General features: G+C 37.8%; 1 protein-coding gene across 8 annotated transcripts in view; it reads right to left on the minus strand.

The window, feature by feature from the left end:
• The window catches only part of ZNF283 (zinc finger protein 283), a 47,413-nt gene that overhangs the window by 21,990 nt on the left and 5,209 nt on the right, over window positions 1-20,214 (minus strand). For 3 of the 8 annotated variants that reach the window (XM_032614171.1, XM_032614169.1, XM_032614170.1), the window contains exons 4-5: window positions 19,298-19,424; window positions 1,226-1,292 (exon numbers count right to left, since the gene is read on the minus strand). In XM_032614171.1, coding sequence (XP_032470062.1) covers window positions 1,226-1,292; window positions 19,298-19,424 — 194 coding nt within the window. The other 5 variants (XM_032614168.1, XR_004347035.1, XM_032614167.1 and 2 more) reach the window with 5 other exon arrangements.

The following is a 20,214-nucleotide window of genomic DNA, read 5'->3' on the forward strand; positions in this document are numbered from 1 at the left end:
AGACATCAGAAACAGAAGGGGAGAATAACCTTTTTAACCGCATGAGTTATTTCAAAAACCACCCCTTCCAAGAAAGCAACTGGAAGTTTTCCACCAGGTGAAAGAGTAGAAAACTAGAAATTCAATATAGGAGAGAAGTGAAAAGCATCTCTATAGTGATGGTGGTGGAGGAGATTACAGTATCTCTTGTGCACCAGGCCCAGAGGGCAACCAGCCCAGAGTGGATCTTATTTTAAAATTGTGGCCAAAGATGATGCAGACCTTTTCCTCCACAGGAAACACTCAGGTATACCGAAAGTAAATTGAATTAAAAATCTGACTGGTGAAATCCATAATAATGGTATATGACTGACACTGAATTATGAGGTATTAAAGAAATATTTTCAAATCTTGAATGTCTACTCTGAGGCAATATAGTCTGCTATTTATATAGAACATCTCCCCAAGAATATAGAAGCTGAAAAACGAGATTGTCTCTAAAGAGCATCATTGTGTAGCTTGGGGAAAGGGGAAAGAATAAGACTTGTTTCTTTTGAATTTAGCACTGTGTGTTATAAAAATGAACTGGCTAAATATATCCCCCAAATTCTAGTTACACCTTTGTTTTATTTCACATTATAAAATTTGGCCTTCTTTAGTTTTGAAGCTAACAGAATTCCAGGAGTTAAATTTGAAAGAGTAGCCTCCTCTGACTCTGGGAGAAAAAATACCTTACAAAGATGGACCAATAATATTTCCCCTGTCCCCAACAGCTACAAAAAATCAGATAATAAAAAGCTCCTAGTAAATGTTCTCACTAATAAAATAGACTTTAATACTTCAGATTTTTTTGCTGTCTTTTTGAAATAAACATTAACCTCTCAAGAGTCTGTAATTATGTTTGGTGGTCTTAATCATACATACATTTAATTTAAATTGTCATATTTTATGAAATGTACACATATATGTAAAATTTTTGTTAAAATAAAGGATCTGGTTTATTCTGGTTTTTCTTTCATTATATATACATGCATGAAAAGTTAATGAACTGCATGGGTCTGCTAGATTTCTTATTTAAATAAAACATTCAAGAGTTTGTGACCAATTTAAAGTAACATTAGTGATTATGTCTGAATCTACCCATGACCCATTTTAGCAATTAAGAGCAGACATACACTGTTGGCTAATGGGAAATGTTTCCTTGCTCCTAAGAGAGAGAACAGAAAATGATCTCTCCTATTTTTACCTCTGGATGTTGTCATGGCTGTGTAGAATGTCCAAAAACCTGTCAGCCATCATGGTAGCAGCCAACACTGGGGAATACAAAGTGGAAAACGAAAGAGAATCTGAGTCTCTGAATATTTCATTTTGCTAATGAATCAAAAATCTCTGGAGCTGGTTCTCCCTTTTAAAGCCTGTTATATGACTCAACATACTTTCTCATTGCTTCAGCCAGGTTGGTATTTTAATTTCTGATGAGTATATCCTAACTGTGACAAACAACTAAAGGATATGGTTCATACTCAGAGCTGGAGATGCAGAGACAAAGCTGATTCCATCACAGCCATCAACCAGCTATCTGGTGGGGGATGAACACACACACAGAATGGCCTAGGTGTTAAATGCTGTCCTACAAATTGTACAGATACTTTGTGAAACTAGACAAACCTAATGCATCCAATGATGTATGAGCAAGGAGCGAAGAGATATTGCAAAAATATTCAAATAGCCAATAAACAATAAGAAAACTGGAAATGTGAACCACAATCGTCACAATCAGATGCCACTATATACCTACCAGGGTAGCAGAAAAAATATATATATCTTAAACTGACGATGCCAAGTATTGTCAAGGATACAAACACACACTGCTGGTGGGAGTGCCAGTTGGTATATCTGTTTGGAAATCTATTTAGGAGAACTAAACTTACTAAAGCTGAACACAGGCATACTCATAACCAAACCGAAGCAATTTCACTTCCAGTATATAGAGAAAGAAATGTGTACATGTATGCTCTGAAAGACATGGACAAGTTTGGTCATAACAGTCCTATAAGGAGCTCTGACTTCCCAACACAGCATACCCAAGAACATATAATGAAGGATTTTCAATGAGAGGCAGTGTTGGAATGCTGCTTTTATGTGGATCTTGGCTATGAAGGTTCCTTAGAGGAACTGTGCTGGGCACTCAGAGAAATTGTTGTGTCCTAAGTAGAAATTTGAAAACAAGCAAATCAACAGATGAAACTAGAAGAGCGATTAAGGGTTTCCAATTCAAAACAAAACAACCCAATACAGTCCTGCAATTTTAAAGAACAGGTAATCACAATACAAAACATACAAAAATACATTTTAAAAGACAATTATCAGTCTCACTCATGAGATGTAAAAATTCTAAATAAAATAGTAGCAAATGAAATCAAGCAGTGCATATAAAACAGACACGTGCGCGCGCGCACACACACACACATCAGTGGCTAACCTGGGAATATCCAGGGATGGGAAGAAGTCAAAAGGTCTGTCAGTATAAATTATCACATTAACAAATTAAATACTACACCACTGCAGAAGGGGATAATGAAATGGCATTTGATAAAACTCAGGAGCCATGTCTACTTAGGTACAAAAAGATTTTTACTCACAAATAAGAGAAAACGTTAGAAGGCAACTGTTTGAGAGCATGGTGCTGTCATCCTGTCAGCTAACAATCAGACTTGGTGACTGAAATTTCCAACTTTGTAAACTCTCTTTTAGTTATGGCAGCATTTCCCAATGCAGTTTCACATCCCTAAGATGTTAATAAGTCGTGAGAATTGGTATTTCCATAGTACAGTTTGAGATATACCAATTTAAACAAAGTTGAACAATTTTCTTCACTACTCTTTTGTCTTTTGATAAGCTGATAAGGTGCTTTTGGTCATTCCCTAAGGGGGATTTAGAAGATGCTGCTTCATAAGCTTCTTTAACCAGAGAATTCCCCTTGTTTTTCAAGTATTTTTAAGTACTGGTGATCTTTGAGACAATTTCAGAAATGCTTGGTGGGACGAGGCACGATCTCCACATCTCCTAGTTAACATGCAAATATGGCACCCAGGAGGAGTAAAATACTGACTGGTAACGCTTTACTCTATTAAAACACTCAAAAGTATTCTGCTTTGTGTTAGGCTGGATGATTAAAATTGCAATTACGTGGAATAAGGCTGTCAACCACTAGCCAGTAAATGACTGTACAGTGATATCGCAGATGGCCTACCTGCACAAAATGGACACAGAGGTAGGGTGCAGATTAAAACAATGACCAAGATGAACCACAGACATTTGTCAATGCAGTTTTGATGCAACTGATATTTGGAAATAAGTAATTTTTAAAGGGTTGAATTCTATTTCATCATAACTAATATGCTTTGATGCTAGCACTAAATCACGACAACCACCCAGATGAAAGTGAATGTGAGAAGCCACCAATTTTGAGATGCATTCTGATTTCCAAATATTAAAATTCATCTTATAATTAAGCCGCTGTGTGTGATTTCCTGCTCTAAAAGTCATACAGGTCTATGAAACTATCAGAATGAATTACAGTTGTGCTGATGCCATTTTTTTGTCAGTTAGCTTATATTTCCATTTAAACCAGAAAATTTGGGGTCTGGATATCCCATATATTTTCTATTGCACAATCTTACATGTGGATTCTGCTTGCTGATATTTTAATGAGAATTTTTACATTTACCTAAATTCAGCTAATCTAGCTTTTGCTTTTTAGAGGGTATCTCCATTTAGTTTTGTTACTGGATTTATGTTATCCAGGTAAGATGAGTTAGTAAAATTTTTAGCTATTTTCGTCTTGAAATTTTTACCTAAGGAGATGACAATTTCCAAGTGTTGTTTCTAAAAGGGAGATCCTGGACCAATTTTTTCAGCCTTTTCCTTTGTTTATTCGTCCAAATAGGTTTAAATATATTGTACTGCCTTAAATTAAAAAAAAAACTCCATATCTATAATTATACCTCCTTTCTTATTCATGATTCTACAATGTTGCCAATTTTCTTGATTTTTCCTTGTTCAGATTTATCAAAGTCTAGTTGAGGTTAGTGGACTTTTCACAGAGGAATAATGATCAAGAACTACTGCTTTAATTCCTAATCATTAATCTCAAATTTTAGCTATATTGATTGCTTCTGTATTTTGGTTTAGGATTTGTTATTTTTCTAGCTTCTTAGTTCAGTGTGACAGGAACCATGTAGATACTGGGGGAAACAAGGTGTAGTTCTGGCCCTCCATCTGGGCCAGATGCATCTTGGTTCCTCCAAGACGTATTAACAATGGTATTACTTTTCCACTGAGTAGAGCTTCAGGGACATCCTACAAGCTCGGATATACAATCATTTCATTATCATTGTTTTCTGCAAAATCTCTAATTGTTTCAATTTTCTCTTTGATTCAGAACTTATACATACATATGATTATACATTCCCAAAAGTAGCTGACCAAGGTTCACTAATCCTACTAGTTGTATAATGGATCTTTATAATGGAGAACTCTAGCAGTCACCATCTTTTTTTTTTAATTATTTATTTTATTTTATTTTTGGCTGCGTTGGGTCTTCGTTGCTGCATGCAGGCTTTCTTTAGTTGCAGTGAACAAGAGCTACTTTTCGTTGCAGTGTGCAGGCTTCTCATTGCGATGGTTTCTCTTGTTGCAAAGCACGGGCTCTAGGCATATGGACTTCAGTAGTTGCAGCACATGGGCTCTGTAGTTGTGGCTTGCGGGCTCTAGAGCGCAGGCTCAGTAGTTATGGTGCATGGGCTTAGTTGCTCTGTGGCATGTGGGATCTTCCTGGATCAGGGATCGAACCCATGTCCCCTGCATTGGCAGGCAGATTCTTAACCACTGCGCCACTAGGGAAGTCCAGCAATCACCATCTTAATGATCAAACGTAGCATTGGTGATAGTGGAGAAAATGGATATTAATTGCTTATGATGTCTTTCAGTAAAATTACATGTCACCTCCTATGAATTGTTCTGGTGGAAAATGTTTAATCCTGTAACTCTAACTTGATTTTATGAGAGATATGAAGGATAGAGGTACAAATTAAGTTTCACTATGAGAGAACAAACAAAATCTAGAATGTATGGCATTCTATAAAACAGCTTTCCTGAAATCTTCAAAAAGTCTGTTCAAGACTAAAATCTAGAGACATGACAACCAAATGCCATGTGTGAATAGATATTCAGAAAGCAAAAATGGCCAAATGTTTAGAATTCTTGATTCCATGTAGAGAGTAGATGGATGTTCATTATACTGTCCTTTACATTTTTCTGAATGTCTAAAAAATGATCATAATAAACTTTTGGTAAAGAATTCCAAAATGGATAGTTTTCTTTTTGTTCTCTTTAATTTCTAATTTACCTCGAAAAGTGAGTGGAGAATTTTAATTACTACTTGTCTGTTGGGATTCATTACAACAAATTGCTTCACATTTCTCTCTGATTCTTCTCCAGGTATAATCCCAACATCTTAACACTTACTAAATCCAAAATGTTTCTTTTTAGTCTTAATTTTTGATGCAGCTTAAGGGATAAATTATGAATAAAAATTCTCTCAAATTCTTTACATTTTATTAGGTCTTTTATCCAGAATGCACTATCTGAAATTCAAATGGATGAATGGTTATGGGTACTTTTCTCAATTATACGAAATGCGCATTCCTCTCCTAAGACTTCGCCAGTAGTAATATTTATGATGATGATAATAAGAATAGTAAGTAGTGAGCACAGGTGACATACTAGATACTCTTCCAAGGATTTGACCCATACTACATCAATCCAATCTCTACAACAGCACTATTACAGAGCTACCATCACCAGCATTTTAAACATGATGCCCAGAGGGGATAAGCAGTTTGCCCAACATCCTACAAGTAATAAGGAGGTAGAATTGTGATAAAAATAAGTATGGTTGGGCTTCCCTGGTGGCGCAGTGGTTGAGAGTCCGCCTGCCGATGCAGGGGACACGGGTTCATGCCCCGGTCCGGGAAGATCCCACATGCCGCAGAGCGGCTAGGTCCGTGAACCATGGCTGCTGAGCCTGCGCATCCGGAGCCTGTGCTCCGCGACGAGGTGGGGGTGGGGGTGGGGGCGCGACAGTGAGAGGCCCGTGTACCGAAAAATTTTAAAAAGTATGGTTTCTGCCATGGATAAGGTGTTTCCTACATTTGTGATATTAACAGGGTTATTCTCTAGGAAGAGTTTGCTGAAGTTTAACAAAGACTGAATAGTGTTGGAAAGCTTCTATACATTCACTAAATCAACATATCTGGTATAAATTCTGTATGCTCTTATGGGCAAAAGGAAATTGTGATTCCCACATTAGCCAAATCTTCCTATGGAATGAATATTCTGCTACTTTAATCAGGGAGGTAACAAGGGAGGGATTTCTTGTTCTAATTAAGTCACACTGTGACTTGTCTCATGTTTTAAAAAGTGTGAATGCTGTCTCTCAAATTATCTAGGAAAGGACAAACTTTTTGCTTTTAATTTCCAATCATTCATCGACTGATACTTTTGTAAAATATAATGATGTTATAGCAATATCAGACTGCTATAAAAGTTTCCAGACACTTACTCTCACTTTCTGCATTTATCTCATGATTGACAGGTAACAATTCTGTGGACTGGCAAAAAGTCTCTGGCCAATAGTTTGAGTAGCACTTGTCTAAAAGCCTTCCTACAATTCTAATTCAAAGGACTTCTCATTTGGATGAATTCCCTGATGTATTCTAAGATGTTTACCATGTCTACAAGTCTTCCCACATTCCTTATATTCACAGGATTTCACAGCAGTATGAATTCTCTGATATGCAGGGCAAGAACCAAATTAAATTTAGATCCTTCCCTTAAAGAGTAATGAGCATTTTTCCAATGTTTATGAGACTTTGCACCATGAATTAAATAAAGATCTTTACACATTCCCTACATTTAAATGGCTTCACATCAGTGTAAATGTTCAATAAAATCATACAGAAGTCTAAAGGACTTTTCATATTCCTCATGTTCAAAATATTTCTCACTAGTATGAATTTTCTGGTATCAAGTGAATTGTCCATACACAGGTAAGGCTTTTGCACATTCCCTACATTAATAAGGTTTCTCAAGAGTAAGACTTCTCCTCATGTTAAGTAAGTTGTCTGTACGGACACAAAAATATGTTTTCACATCTCTTCAATCATAAAGTTTCAGCAGCAACAACTGTCTTATTTGAGTAAGCTGTCCATATAAAGACTTCCCCACATTCTTTATATTTGTAGGGTTTATCATTATTATTAGTTCTTTCATGTTGAACATGGCTTGAGCCACAAGTAAATGTCTTTCCAAATTCCTTACATTGATAAGGTTTCTTGCCAGTATGAAATCTCTGATGAACATGAAGTTGATAGCCACTACCAAAGGCCTTCCCACAGTCTTTACATTCATAGGATTTCTCACCAGTATGAACCCTCTCATGTTTAACAAGGCTTGAACCCCAACTAAAGGCCTTCCCACATTCCTTACATTTAAAAGGTTTCTCACCAGTATGGATTTTCTGATGTTGAGTAAGGTGATAGCCTCGACTAAAGGCCTTTCCACATTCTTTACATTCATAGGGTTTCTCACCAGTATGGATTCTCTCATGTTGAACCAGACTTGAGCCACAATTAAAAGTCTTCCCACATTCCTTACATTCATAGGGTTTCTTGCCAGTATGAAATATCTGATGTCGAGTAAGTTGATAGCCACTACCAAAGGCCTTTCCACATTCTTTACATTCATAGGATTTCTCACCAGTATGGATTCTCTCATGTTTAACAAGGCTTGAACCCCAACTAAAGGCCTTCCCACAATCTTTACATTCAAAGGGTTTCTCACCAGTATGGATTTTCTGATGTTGAGTAAGGTGATAGCCTCGACTAAAGGCCTTTCCACATTCTTTACATTCATAGGGTTTCTCACCAGTATGGATTCTCTCATGTTGAACCAGACTTGAGCCACAATTAAAAGACTTCCCACATTCCTTACATTCATAGGGTTTCTTGCCAGTATGAAATAACTGATGTCGAGTAAGTTGATAGCCCCAACAAAAAGCCTTTCCACATATTTTACATACATAAGGTTTCTTACCAGTGTGGATTTTATGATGCTGAGTAAGTTGATAGCCACGACTGAAGGCCTTCCCACATTCTTTACATTTATAAGGTTTCTCACCTGTATGAATTATCTCATGTTTAGCAAGGCTTGAGCCCCAAAAAAAGGCCTTTCCACATTCTTTACATTCATAAGATTTCACACCAATATGAATTTTCTGATGTTGAGTAAGGTGATAGCCACGACTGAAGGCCTTCCCACATTCTTTACATTCATAGGGCTTCTCGCCAGTATGAATTCTCTCATGTTTAACAAGGCTTGATCCCCAACTAAAGGTCTTCCCACATTCCTTACATTCATAAGGTTTCTCACCAGTATGAAATCTCTGATGCACAGTGAGTTGATAGGCACTTAAAAAGTCTTTCCCACATTCTTTACATTCAAAATGTTTTTCAGCCATATGAATTCTCTCATGCTGAACAAGTTTTGAGCCATGACTACAAGCCTTCCCACATTCCTTACAAACGTAGGGTTTCTCTTGATTATGAATTTTTTGATGTGCAGTAAGAGATTTATGTTTTCTGTAAGTAGGCACTTTTTCATAGCTGATTATCATTTGATTGAAGTATCCCTCTTGATGTCCCTGGAGGCCCTCAAATCTTCTCTTACACTTCCAATTATTTTTGAAAAGGAATGCCTCAAAGCCAAGGGTTTTACTTCTTTCCTTTATCTCCTGTTGGGGAAAATTTATTTCAAAAATGTCCTTTTTTGCAAATGTATTTTTGGTCTCATATGTTGACTCCAACTCTGAAAGAAAACAAGAAAACCACACATTTTATTGCCTATACCAGAAAAAAAGCCCTTTATAGTAGAAATAAAGACAAATTGAAAAGAATACCCATAAGTGAACTCAATCAGGAGACTTACTGAATTCCTAAGCACAAGCCTCTCCCCTGTCCAACAACAAACTCAGCTTTGATTTTTCAGTTCTTGTGATATTAATGCTCTGATATGACAGTTTTCTGGAGGATTCCACAAAGATCACTTTAACGAGTCCTTCATCTTCCTGTGTAAATGATCTCTTAAACCAAAATGTGCCCTTCCACCAGTCAAGTCACTGGGCAAAGGATATTAGGATTTGAGTTCAGGGCTGCTCAGGTGACTGGAATTTGTGGTTCAAGATTTATCAGAGAAAGAAGTCATGCAAAGAAGTTCCGGGAATCTATACAGGGATTCTCCCTTGGATCTGTAACCAAATGTCGTTATGCATCCACAAGGTGCCTCTCCACAATGTGACTGGGGTACTCTCAGAGATTCTAGAGGTTGTACACTGGAGTGCCAACCCAACCTGAATGGAAAGACCTCAGTGAACACCCTCAAGCATTTATCTGATGCCTCTCAAAGGCCATATACTGAAAGTAAGAACCACACCCTGGAGTAGTAGTGCTCAAATTTTTTGGTCTCAGTATCTCTTATACTCTTAAATATTGGTAAATCCCTTGCTTGCACATGCGTAAGTATATTTGAAATACAAAATATACAAATCTAGTATTTTTGCCTATTGGTGATTGTATAATATTTTGGTTAAGCTATTAAATGGTGGATGAGTACTGTGGATGTGATTGTGGGAAGTAATTTTTAAACTGCACTAACTATTACTCTTTTATGTAACAATGTCTTATTGCTTTGTATACATTTACATTTGGGTGTAAAGACTGTGTGTATATCCAAAAGGAAGCCACAGTATTTAAATTGACCAACCTAATATTACAACTACTTTGAAATGACCAAATGTCAACTAAAAGGAGTACAGTTTTGTACAACTTAGCACCAACAAATAGTTCAACAAATTTGAATTGGGGGCTTCCCTGGTGGCGCAGTGGTTGAGAGTCCGCCTGCCGATGCAGGGGACACGGGTTCGTGCCCCGGTCTGGGAGGATCCCACATGCTGCAGAGCGGCTGGGCCCGTGAGCCATGGTCACTAAGCCTGCGCGTCCAGAGCCTGTGCTCCGCAACGGGATAGGCCACAACAGTGAGAGGCCCGCATACAGGAAAAAAAAAAAAAAGAATTGGGCTTGTATTATAATTACTTGGACTTGAATGTTAAGTGTAATGCTTAACAGTGTTAGTAAATGAATACAGGTTTAACTTCTTTTTAGATGTTTAAAAAAAAAAGCACTGAGAACCCAAAAGAGGTTTTGTTTATGTGGGTTATATCTTTTGATATTTACCATATTAGAAATTAAAATAGAAATTTAAAGATTTATTAATTATTTTAAAGTGACAATAAATCATTAAATGTTAACAAATAATATTAAATAATTAAATTTTCCCAAACAAAAGAATTAATGAATTATTGTTTTAATCTTCTGCAAATCTCTTTAATATCTGGTATAACAGACGACAACTGGATTCTCACATCTGCTTTTGCATTCAATCTGTAGCAATGCTATTTTGGTTGAAGGATATGAAGAAAATCCAGCCTCTCACAGATGTGTAATTGTGAATGGCAGAATAGTCTATGAACCTGTTCAGGTAATTTTGGGTGTTATTCTTTGATACTATAGTAAAAATTGAGACATGGCGGTTTCTTAAAGATTAGTTCCAATGTGGAATATGCAACCATACTGGTGAACTTTTCATACTACGTTACATTAAAATCCATTGCACTTTGGATGATTTTTTATCCATGCATAATTTTGTACTATGTACTGGTTATCTGAAAAACAGTGGTTCACTGAGTTATGCAGATCTTTGAAATGCTGACATATTTCATTACATGATATCAAAATATCACGTTAATAATATCACCTCACCAGAAATTTTTTTATTTATTGGGAAGCTGTAAATCTCAAAATAATAGATATAAGCTTCACACAATTCTAATTTTTACTTAAAAGTTTGAATTTTATCATTGGCAACAAATACTTTTAGTTGTTCTTCAAGTGACAGGCTCATTTACAAGAAAATGTTTTCCAAATACCCAAGCCTAAAGAACCATAGTTTGTCTCATTCTTCCAAGGGAAAAAAAAAACCAAAAACAAAACCAAAACTGTGTTCCATGAAAAAAGCAGCTAGTTTAACTCACAATTCAAACATCGGCACAGGTGGTTTCCCTCAAGGCAACCACTGCACCTTAGTATACAGCAAAAGAACTTAATGGAGACTTCCCATTTCATCATACAGAATATTCTAAAAATGTATCCTCAAGGGTCAAGATTTAATAAAATGAAGCCCCAGAGCAGGGTACTAAAGGTCAACCAGCATGAGGAGGGTTTCAGTATAAAGGGTTGTCCTATGTCAGGAGTCAGAATGCAAGCAGAGTAAGGACAAGTGTCTGTGTGTGAGTGACCTGGTATGGGTTGTCACAGCCCAAGTGGGATGAGACAGGCAATCACATGATCAAGGTGGTGGTGGTGGTGTTGATAATAGAAGACTGGTTACATATAGAGAGTTTGATCAAATAAGTACAGTTGTCCCTTGGGATCCTTGGGGGACTGGCTCCAGAACCCACCTCAGAACCCATACCTGAGGATGCTAAGTCCCATAATCGGCCCTCCTTTTCCACAGATGCAGAACACATAGAAATGAAGGGTCAACTGTATATTTATTGAAAAATAATCTGCATATAAGTGGACCTGCATAGTTCAAACCCATGTAGTTCAAGGGTTGACAATAAATACATTAAGGATAATGGAACCCAGGTTTTTCACTGTCAGAAAAGGGAGTTAGAAATATGGAAAGTGAATAAGCTGAAATGAAACCTGTACTTTGAAATGGAATTGAAGATAACTGTATGAACTCATGGTTTCAATCTATAGATGTAAATGTGTGTGCATGTATATGTATGTATGCATATAAACATATTCCCTCTGTCCACTGAGAGGGCCTAGGGACAGCCATCCCCCAGCAGCAATGAGCAAATCTAGTACCCAGATTCTGGCTTCTAAATAGCATTCTCAACTAAAAGGAACCAGGACACCTTGAAGAAATGGCTGACTTTAGGGCTGGAGCAGGGAAAGTGCAAGATGAGCCTGGAACATGGTGTGGGGAAGAAAATAAGGAGGTGCTCTAAGTGTGATGGAGACATGCCAAAGGACACAGAAACCACTGCTGAGAGAATTCCCACTGGTCAAATCCAGGACCAGCTTCAAAATAAAAAATGGGAAGAACAGATTACAACCCACTGACTAGAAATCCAACATATGAATAAGTTGAAAGTTTGAAGAGGAATATAATACTTAATAGTCTCAAAGTTCCTCCTCACAAAAGGCTCATTAAAGGAAAAAAGATTAACTTTACAGGGAGGAGGCCCGTGGACACTACCATAATTACCTGCTCAAAGTAAGCATCATCAATAATGACAAATCATTTGCTCCACCTGACAGAATGCAAGGAGAACACACCAACAGTTCTGTGATACTCCTGCCAAAGATGCATAATCCAAATCTAATCATGAGGAAAGAGCAGACAAACCCAAACTGAAGAACACTGTACAAAATAACAGGGCTAGAATCTTCAGAAGTAACAAGAAATGGGTATTTTGATAGGGGATGCATTAAATCTCTAGACTGCTTTGGGTAGTATGGTCATGTTAACAATATTAATTCTTGTAATCCAAGAGCATGGGATATCTTTCCATTTCTTTGAATCATTTTTAATTTCCTTTATCAATGTTTTATAGTTTTCAGCATACAGGTCTTTCACCTCCTTGGTTAAGTTTATTCCTAGGTACTTCTTTTTGGACATGATTTTAAATGGATTTTTTTTTTTTTTTTACTTTCTGGTATTCCACTGTTAGTGTAAAGAAATACAACATTTTCTGTATACTAATCTTGCATCCTGCTACCTTGCTGAATTTATTTTTTAGTTCTGATAGTTTTTGTGTGAAGTCTTTATGGTTCTTTATATGGAGTATCGTGTCATTTGCAAATAGTGACAATTTTACCTCTTCCCTTCCAATTTGGATAACTTTTATTTCTTTTTCTTGTCTGAATTCTGTGGCTAGGACTTCCAATACTTTGTTGAATAGAAGTGGTGGGAGTGGGCATCCTTGTCTGGTTCCTGAGGTTAGTGAGAAGGCTTTCAGCTTTTCACCACTGAATACTATTGATATGTTGGCTGTGGGTCTGTTGTAAATGGCTTTTATTATGTTGAGATATGTTCCCTCTATACCCACTTTAGTGAGAGTTTTTATCAAGAACAGATATTGAATTTTATCAAATGCTTTTCCTGTGTCTATTGAGATGATCATGTGGTTTTTCTCTTTTCTTTTGTTAATGTGGTGTATGTATCACAGTGATTGATTTGCATATGTTGAACCAGCCTTGTGACCCTGGAACGAAACCAACTGACCATGGAGTATGATCCTTTTTATGTATTGTTGGATTCAGTTTGCTAATATTTTGTTGAGAATTTTTGCATCTATATTCATCAATGATATTGGCCTGTAATCTTTTTTTGTAGTGTCTTTGTCTGGTTTTGGTATCAAGGTGATGATGGCTTTATAGAATGAATTTGGAAGCATTCCCTCTTCAATCTTTTGGAGTAGTTTGAGAAGGATAGGTAGAAGTTCTTCTTTGTATGTTTGGTATAATCCCCCAGAGAAGCCATGCAGTCCTGGACTTTTTGTTTGCGTGGAGTTTTTTTAAATTACAGATCCTATTTCATTTCTAGTGATCAGTCTCTTCAAGTTATCTGCTTCTTCTTGATTCAGTTTTGGCAGGCTGTATGTTTCTAGAAATTTGTCCATTTCTTCTAGGTTGTCCAATTTGTTGGCATATAACTGTTCATAGTGTTCTCTTATGATTTTTTGTATTTTCATGGTATTGGTTGTTGTTTCTCCTCTTTCATTTCTTATTTCGTTTATTTGGGTTGTATCTCTTTTCTTCTTGGTGAGCCTGGCTAGAGGTTCGTTGATTTTGTTTATCTTTTCAAAAAACCAGCTCCTGGTTTTATTGACCTTTTCTATTGTTGTTTTGATCTTTTTTATTTATTTCCTCTCTGATCTTTATTGTGTCCTTCCTCCTGCTGACTTTGGGTTTTGTTTGTTCTTCTTTTTCTAATTCTTTTAGGTGGTGGGTTACGTTGTTTATTTGAAATTTTTCTTATATCTTGAGGAAGGCCTGTATCACTGTGAACTTCTTAGAACTGCTTTGGTGCATCCCATTCATTTGTAAGTTGTGTTTTCATTGTTGTTTGTCTCAGTTTTCACAGAACTAGAACAAATAAACCTAAAATTTATACAGAACCACAAAAGACCCAGAATTGAAAAAGTAATCCTGAGAGGAAAAACAGCTGGAGGCATAACTCTTCCAGACTTAAGACAATATTACAAAGCTACAATAATCAAAACAGCATGGTATTAGCACAAAAACAGACATGTTGATCAATGCAACAGAATACAGAGCCCAGAAATAAACCCATACATCTATGGTCAATTAATCTATGACAAAGTAGACAAGACATACAATGAAAAAAAGACAGTCTCTTCAACAGTGGTGTTGGGAAAGCTGAACAGCTACATGTAAATCAATGAAATCAGAACACTCCCTCACACCATATACAAAATGATTTAAAGACGTAAATATTAAGACATGACATCATAAAACTCCTAGAAGAGAAACAGGCAAAACATTCCTGGACATAAATCGTAGAGATATTTTTTTAGACCAGTCTCCCAAGGCAAGAGAAATAAAAGCAAAAATAAACAAATGGGACCTAATCAAACTTAAAAGCTTTTGCATAACAAAAGAAATCATCAACAAAATGAAAAGACAACACACAGAGTGGGAGAAAATATTTGCAAATGATGCGACCAACAGGGGTTAATTTCCAAAATATACAAACAGCTCAAACAAATCAGTATTAAAAAAACAAATGACCCAATCAAAAAATAGGCAGAAGACCTAAATAGACATTTTTCCAAAGAAGACATACAGATGGCCAACAGGCACATGAAAGAATGCTCAACATCAGTAAGTACTAGAGAAATGCAAATCAAAACTGCAATGAGGTATCACCTCACACTGATCAGAATGGCCACCATCAAAAAGTCTACAAATAATAAGTGCTGGAGAGGGTGTGGAGAAAAGGGAACCCTCATACAGTGTTGGTAGGAATATAAATTGGTGCACTCACTATGGAAAACAGTATGGAGGTTTCTTAAACAACTAAAAATAGAGCTACCATATGATCCAGTAATCCCATTCCCGGGCATACATTCCAAAAAGATGAAAACTCCAATTCAGAAAGATACATGCACCCCAATGTTTATAGTGGCACTATTTACAAGAGCCAAGGCATGGAAACAACCCAAGTGCCCATCAAAACACAATTCGTTTTAAAAGATGTGGTGTATATACACAACAGAATATTACTCAGCCATAAAAAAGAAAGAAATATTGCCATTTGCAGCAACATGGATGGACCTAGAGAATATCATACTAAGTGAAGTAAGTCAGAGAAAGACAAATATTATATGATATCACTTATATGTGGAATCTAAGAAATAGTACAAATGCATCTATATACAAAACAGAAGCAGACTCACAGACATAGAAAACAAACTTATGGTTACCAAAGGGGAAAGTGGTGGGGGGGATAAATTAGGAATATAGCATTAACAGATACAAACTACTATACACAGAATAAACAACAAGGATTTACTGTACAGCATAAGGAACTATATTCAATATCTTGTAATAACCTATAATGGAATATAATCTAAAAATATATATATTCTTAAGACAAAAACCCCAAAACTGTGTACTGTCTAGCCCTTGCCTATCTCCGTGACCCAAATTCTTAGCACATGCTCCTTTACTAACTCTACCCTGGCCTTCTTAGAGTTCCTCCAATAAAGTTCCTTACCAACCTTAGGGCCTTTGCCATTCACTGTGATTGATATATTCCTCCCCCAGGTATTCATGTAACTTGATCCCAGGCTTCATGTCTCTATTCAAGAAAGCTTTCCCTGACCATATTATCTGAATTGGCCCTATCAATTCTCATCATTTTCTATTCTCTTACGCTGTTTGCCTCTCCTGAACATGTTTCATTACATGATACTGTTTATCTACTTGTTTACTTATTTTATGTTTCTCCTCAACTACATAAAGTGCATGAGAATAAGCAAGTTATCCATCTTGTTCCTGATTGTATTAATAGTGCCCAGTACAATGCCTGGCTAGGAGTAGGCACTCCAAATGTTTGAAGAATTTATGAATGAATATGTATATTTATTCACATACACACACAAATGCAAAAGAGCTGGAAAGCACCTGCATCCAACATGTAAGTAAAATGGTTCCATTGGGAACAAAAAAGAACACTTTCCTCACTGAAATGGGAGGGAATTATAAGAAGAAAAACAAGAAGCCTGGGAAATGAGATGAAGATGAAGTTCCTTTTGTAGCTCAAACTGAGATCTCTATCTCCTCCCAGGCCTTGGTCCTTCATAAGGAGTTTCCAAATACCATCCCAGCTGTTCCCCCTTCTCCTCCTCTGTGACCTGTGAGGTTGTTCCTGCACTGATGGTTCCCTCCTGCCTTTGCCTTCCTGGAATCTGACTTCTTGTACCCCACCCACCCCTCAACTACCCAGGGCTCTTCTCCTTGCTCTAATAATGTCATCATATCTGGCTTAGAAATGGAGTGTGTGCTTGCAAGAAAAGAAATGCCAAATGGTGTAAGGGTTTTGCTGTGTTTTTTTTTTAATTATAAGGGCAAAACATTTGGTTAAATTTGCAATAAAGTAAAGGTAAAAATAATATTGATGAAGACTTCAGAGAAGAGAAGGATGGTGGGAATTAAGAACATTAGATCATATAAATAGGAAAATGATCTTGTTTTAGACTCATTCAGGTTCTATCTCTTTAGAGCAAACAGAACACAGTGGTTAAGAACACAGATTCTGGAGCCAGACTTCCTAGGTTCAGTTGTTGCCACTGCATCCCCACCAGCTGTGTGACCTCGGGAGGGCACTTAAACTGTATGTGCCTCAGTAATCTCATCTATAAAAAGGGTTAAAAATAGTATCTACCTCATGGGGATCCTGTAAAAGTTAAATAAGTTCATGTATTTGCTCTGCTTAGAACAGGGCCTGGTTTGTAGTAAGCACAATGTTAACTATTACCATTATTATTGTTACTGTTGTTATTTTGCTTAAGTGGAAACAAGTTTTGTGAGACATTTCTAGGATTTAACTTAGTGTAGGATTTAACTTTGTAAAGTGCAAAGTTCACAGATTGTAACTTTCAACTTCAAATATGTTGGAAGTAAAGGAACGTATTCACTTAGTATGAATTTCTGTTCATTCAATCCACTGCTACATAAATTGGAGAGGCTCTTTTGAAAGCCAGAGTATGTCAGGATCCTGGTTCTAGCTGTACTCCCCATACATGGGTCAGAATATAACAAAGAGCAGCGATTCTTTAGTATGCATAAAAATCACCTGGGGATCTTGTGTAAATGTAGATTCTGTTCTGCAGCTCTGGGGTAGGACTCAACGAGCTGCATTTCTAACAAGGCCCGGGGACTTCCCTGCTGGTGCAGTGGTTAAGAATCCACCTGCTGAATAAAGATGCAGACTTAGAGAACAGACTTGAGGACATGGGGCCAGGGTGGGAGTAGGGGGCTGGGGGCTGGGATGAAGTGAGAGAGTAGCACTGACATATACATACTTCCAAATGTAAAATGGATGACTAGTGGGAAGCTGCTGCACAGCACAGGGAGATCAGCTCCATGCTTTGTGATGACCTAGAGGGGTGGGACAGGGAGGATGGGAGGGAGGTTCCTTAGAGGGAGGAGATATGTATACTTATAGCTGATTCACTTTGTTGTACAACAGAAACTAACGCGACATTGTAAGGCAATCATAGTCCAATAAAGATATGAAAAAAAAAAAAGAATCCGCCTGCCAGTGCAGGGGCACGGGTTCAATCTCTGGTCCAGGAAGATCCCACATGCTGCAGAGCAACTAAGCCCGTGTGCCACAACTACTGAGCCTGTGCTCTAGAGCCCACAAGCCACAACTACCGAGCCCGCATGCCACAACTACTGAAGCCCATGTGCCTAGAGCCCGTGCTCCACAATAAGAGAAGCCACTGCAAGGAGAAGCCCAAGCACCACAATGAAGAGTAGCCCCCTCTTGACACAACTAGAGAAAGCCCGCACGCAGCAACAAAGACCCAATGCAGCCAAAATAAATAAATAAATAAATAAATTTTTTTTAAAAAGTTACTCTAAAAAGCCCCGGAAGAAGCTGATGATAGATATTTGTGTAATACTTAACAATAAAAAAATTAAAACCCCACATAAAGCAAATCATGGCTTCTAACCACTAAGAGAACAATCCACATTCTTCCCCAAAACCAACAATGCTGCCTGTCACCTGGATCCTGCCTGTCTCCCTGACTCACTTCTTGGTACCCTCTCCTTCACTAACGCTGCTCTGGCCTTTCTATGGTTCCTAATACAAAAGAACCATACTTTTGGGACTTCCCTGGTGACGCAGTGGCTAAGGATCCGCCTGCCAATGCAGGGGACACGGGTTCGATCCCTGGTCCAGGAAGATCCCACATGCCGCGGAGCGACTAAGCCTGCAAGCCACAACTACTGAACCCATGTGCCACAACTACTGAAGCCCACGTGCCTAGAGCCCCTGCTCCACAACAAGAGAAGCCACCGCAATAAGAAGCCCCTGCACCTCAATGAAGAGTAACCCTCCCTGGCCGCAGGCAGCTAGAGAAAGCCCATGTGCAGCAATGAAGACCCAACGCAGCCAAAAGATAAGTAAATAGAAAATAAATAAATTTATTTTAAAAAAAAGAACCACACTTTGAGTAGCAAGGACACAGATCATCTATAGAAATGTTGAAGCTAAACACAGTATGAAATCTGGTTTCTTTGACAGTGGTTATGAAATAAACACCCCATAATGCAAATCCAGCTCTTTGGTCATTAAAGAAGAGAGGCCATTACAGAAAGGGCCAGAGGAAGGTTGAAGCTCACTGAGGGATGGGACGATCGAGGTGCTCAATGAACCCATTTCTAAGCCAACAAATACCAAAACATTCCTTTGAGAACACGGAGGAGAAATTCACCTGATTTCTTCAAAGATAGCCCTGTAATTCCTAGTGCAGAAAGCTGATGTTCCAGAAAGGAGATTCTAAACTATTTCAGGCAGATGAACTTACCCAGTGAGACCAAGTTGCTATAGTTCTCCAACATCACATCCACGTACAAGTCCCTTTGAGCAGGGTCCAGGAATTCCCACTCCTCCTGAGAGAAGTCAATGGCCACATCCCTGAATGTCACCAAGCCCTAAAACCAAAAACCCACACATTACTTGTGAAATTAAAGAAATTTAGAAACTATTTCCAAGAGGAAAAAAGAGGAGTATGAAGCATAAACTATAAGAAGAGGAAAATATAACGATCCAGTCGGCTGGAAGCCTGTGAGACGTATGGGTAGGGAAAAGTAAAGAAATTAGTATGACTAAAGCAGAGTGTCTACATGTTCTAGAAGAAACCTATTACAGCAGAACTTCCTGGATACTGTGAAGTAACTCAGCTATCCAGACCTGTCTGATAATGCATAAAATAATGTTTCTCTTCTATTAAATAAAAATAGTGTTGGGGGAAGGGGATGGGGGCGTTTATGGGTGTGTATACATACAAACAACTTGCTAAGTGCCTGCCTCATAAATTCTTATTTATTTATTTATTTATTTATGGCTGCGTTGGGTCTTCGTTGCTGTGCGGGCTTTCTCTAGTTGCAGCGAGCGGGGACTAATCTTCGTTGTGGTGCACGGGCTCTAGGCGCATGGGCTTCAGCAGTTGTGGCTCACGGACTCTAGAGTGCAGGCTCAGTAGTTGTGGCACATGGGCTTAGTTGCTGCGCGGCATGTGGGATCTTCCTGGACCAGGGCTCGAACCCATGTCCCCTGCATTGGCAGGCGGATTCTTAACCAGTGCGTCACCAGGGAAGTCTCATAAATTCATTATAAATGTGAACTGCTACACCATCTTTTCCCTTTAAGAAATACCAAAAACACATAAAAACTTTTTTTCCAAATGTCCTATAAAATCTCTTATTTTAGAAAAATGATTTC

This window comes from Phocoena sinus, chromosome 19 (genome assembly GCF_008692025.1).
Source record: "Phocoena sinus isolate mPhoSin1 chromosome 19, mPhoSin1.pri, whole genome shotgun sequence".
Classification (NCBI taxonomy): Eukaryota; Metazoa; Chordata; class Mammalia; order Artiodactyla; family Phocoenidae; genus Phocoena; species Phocoena sinus.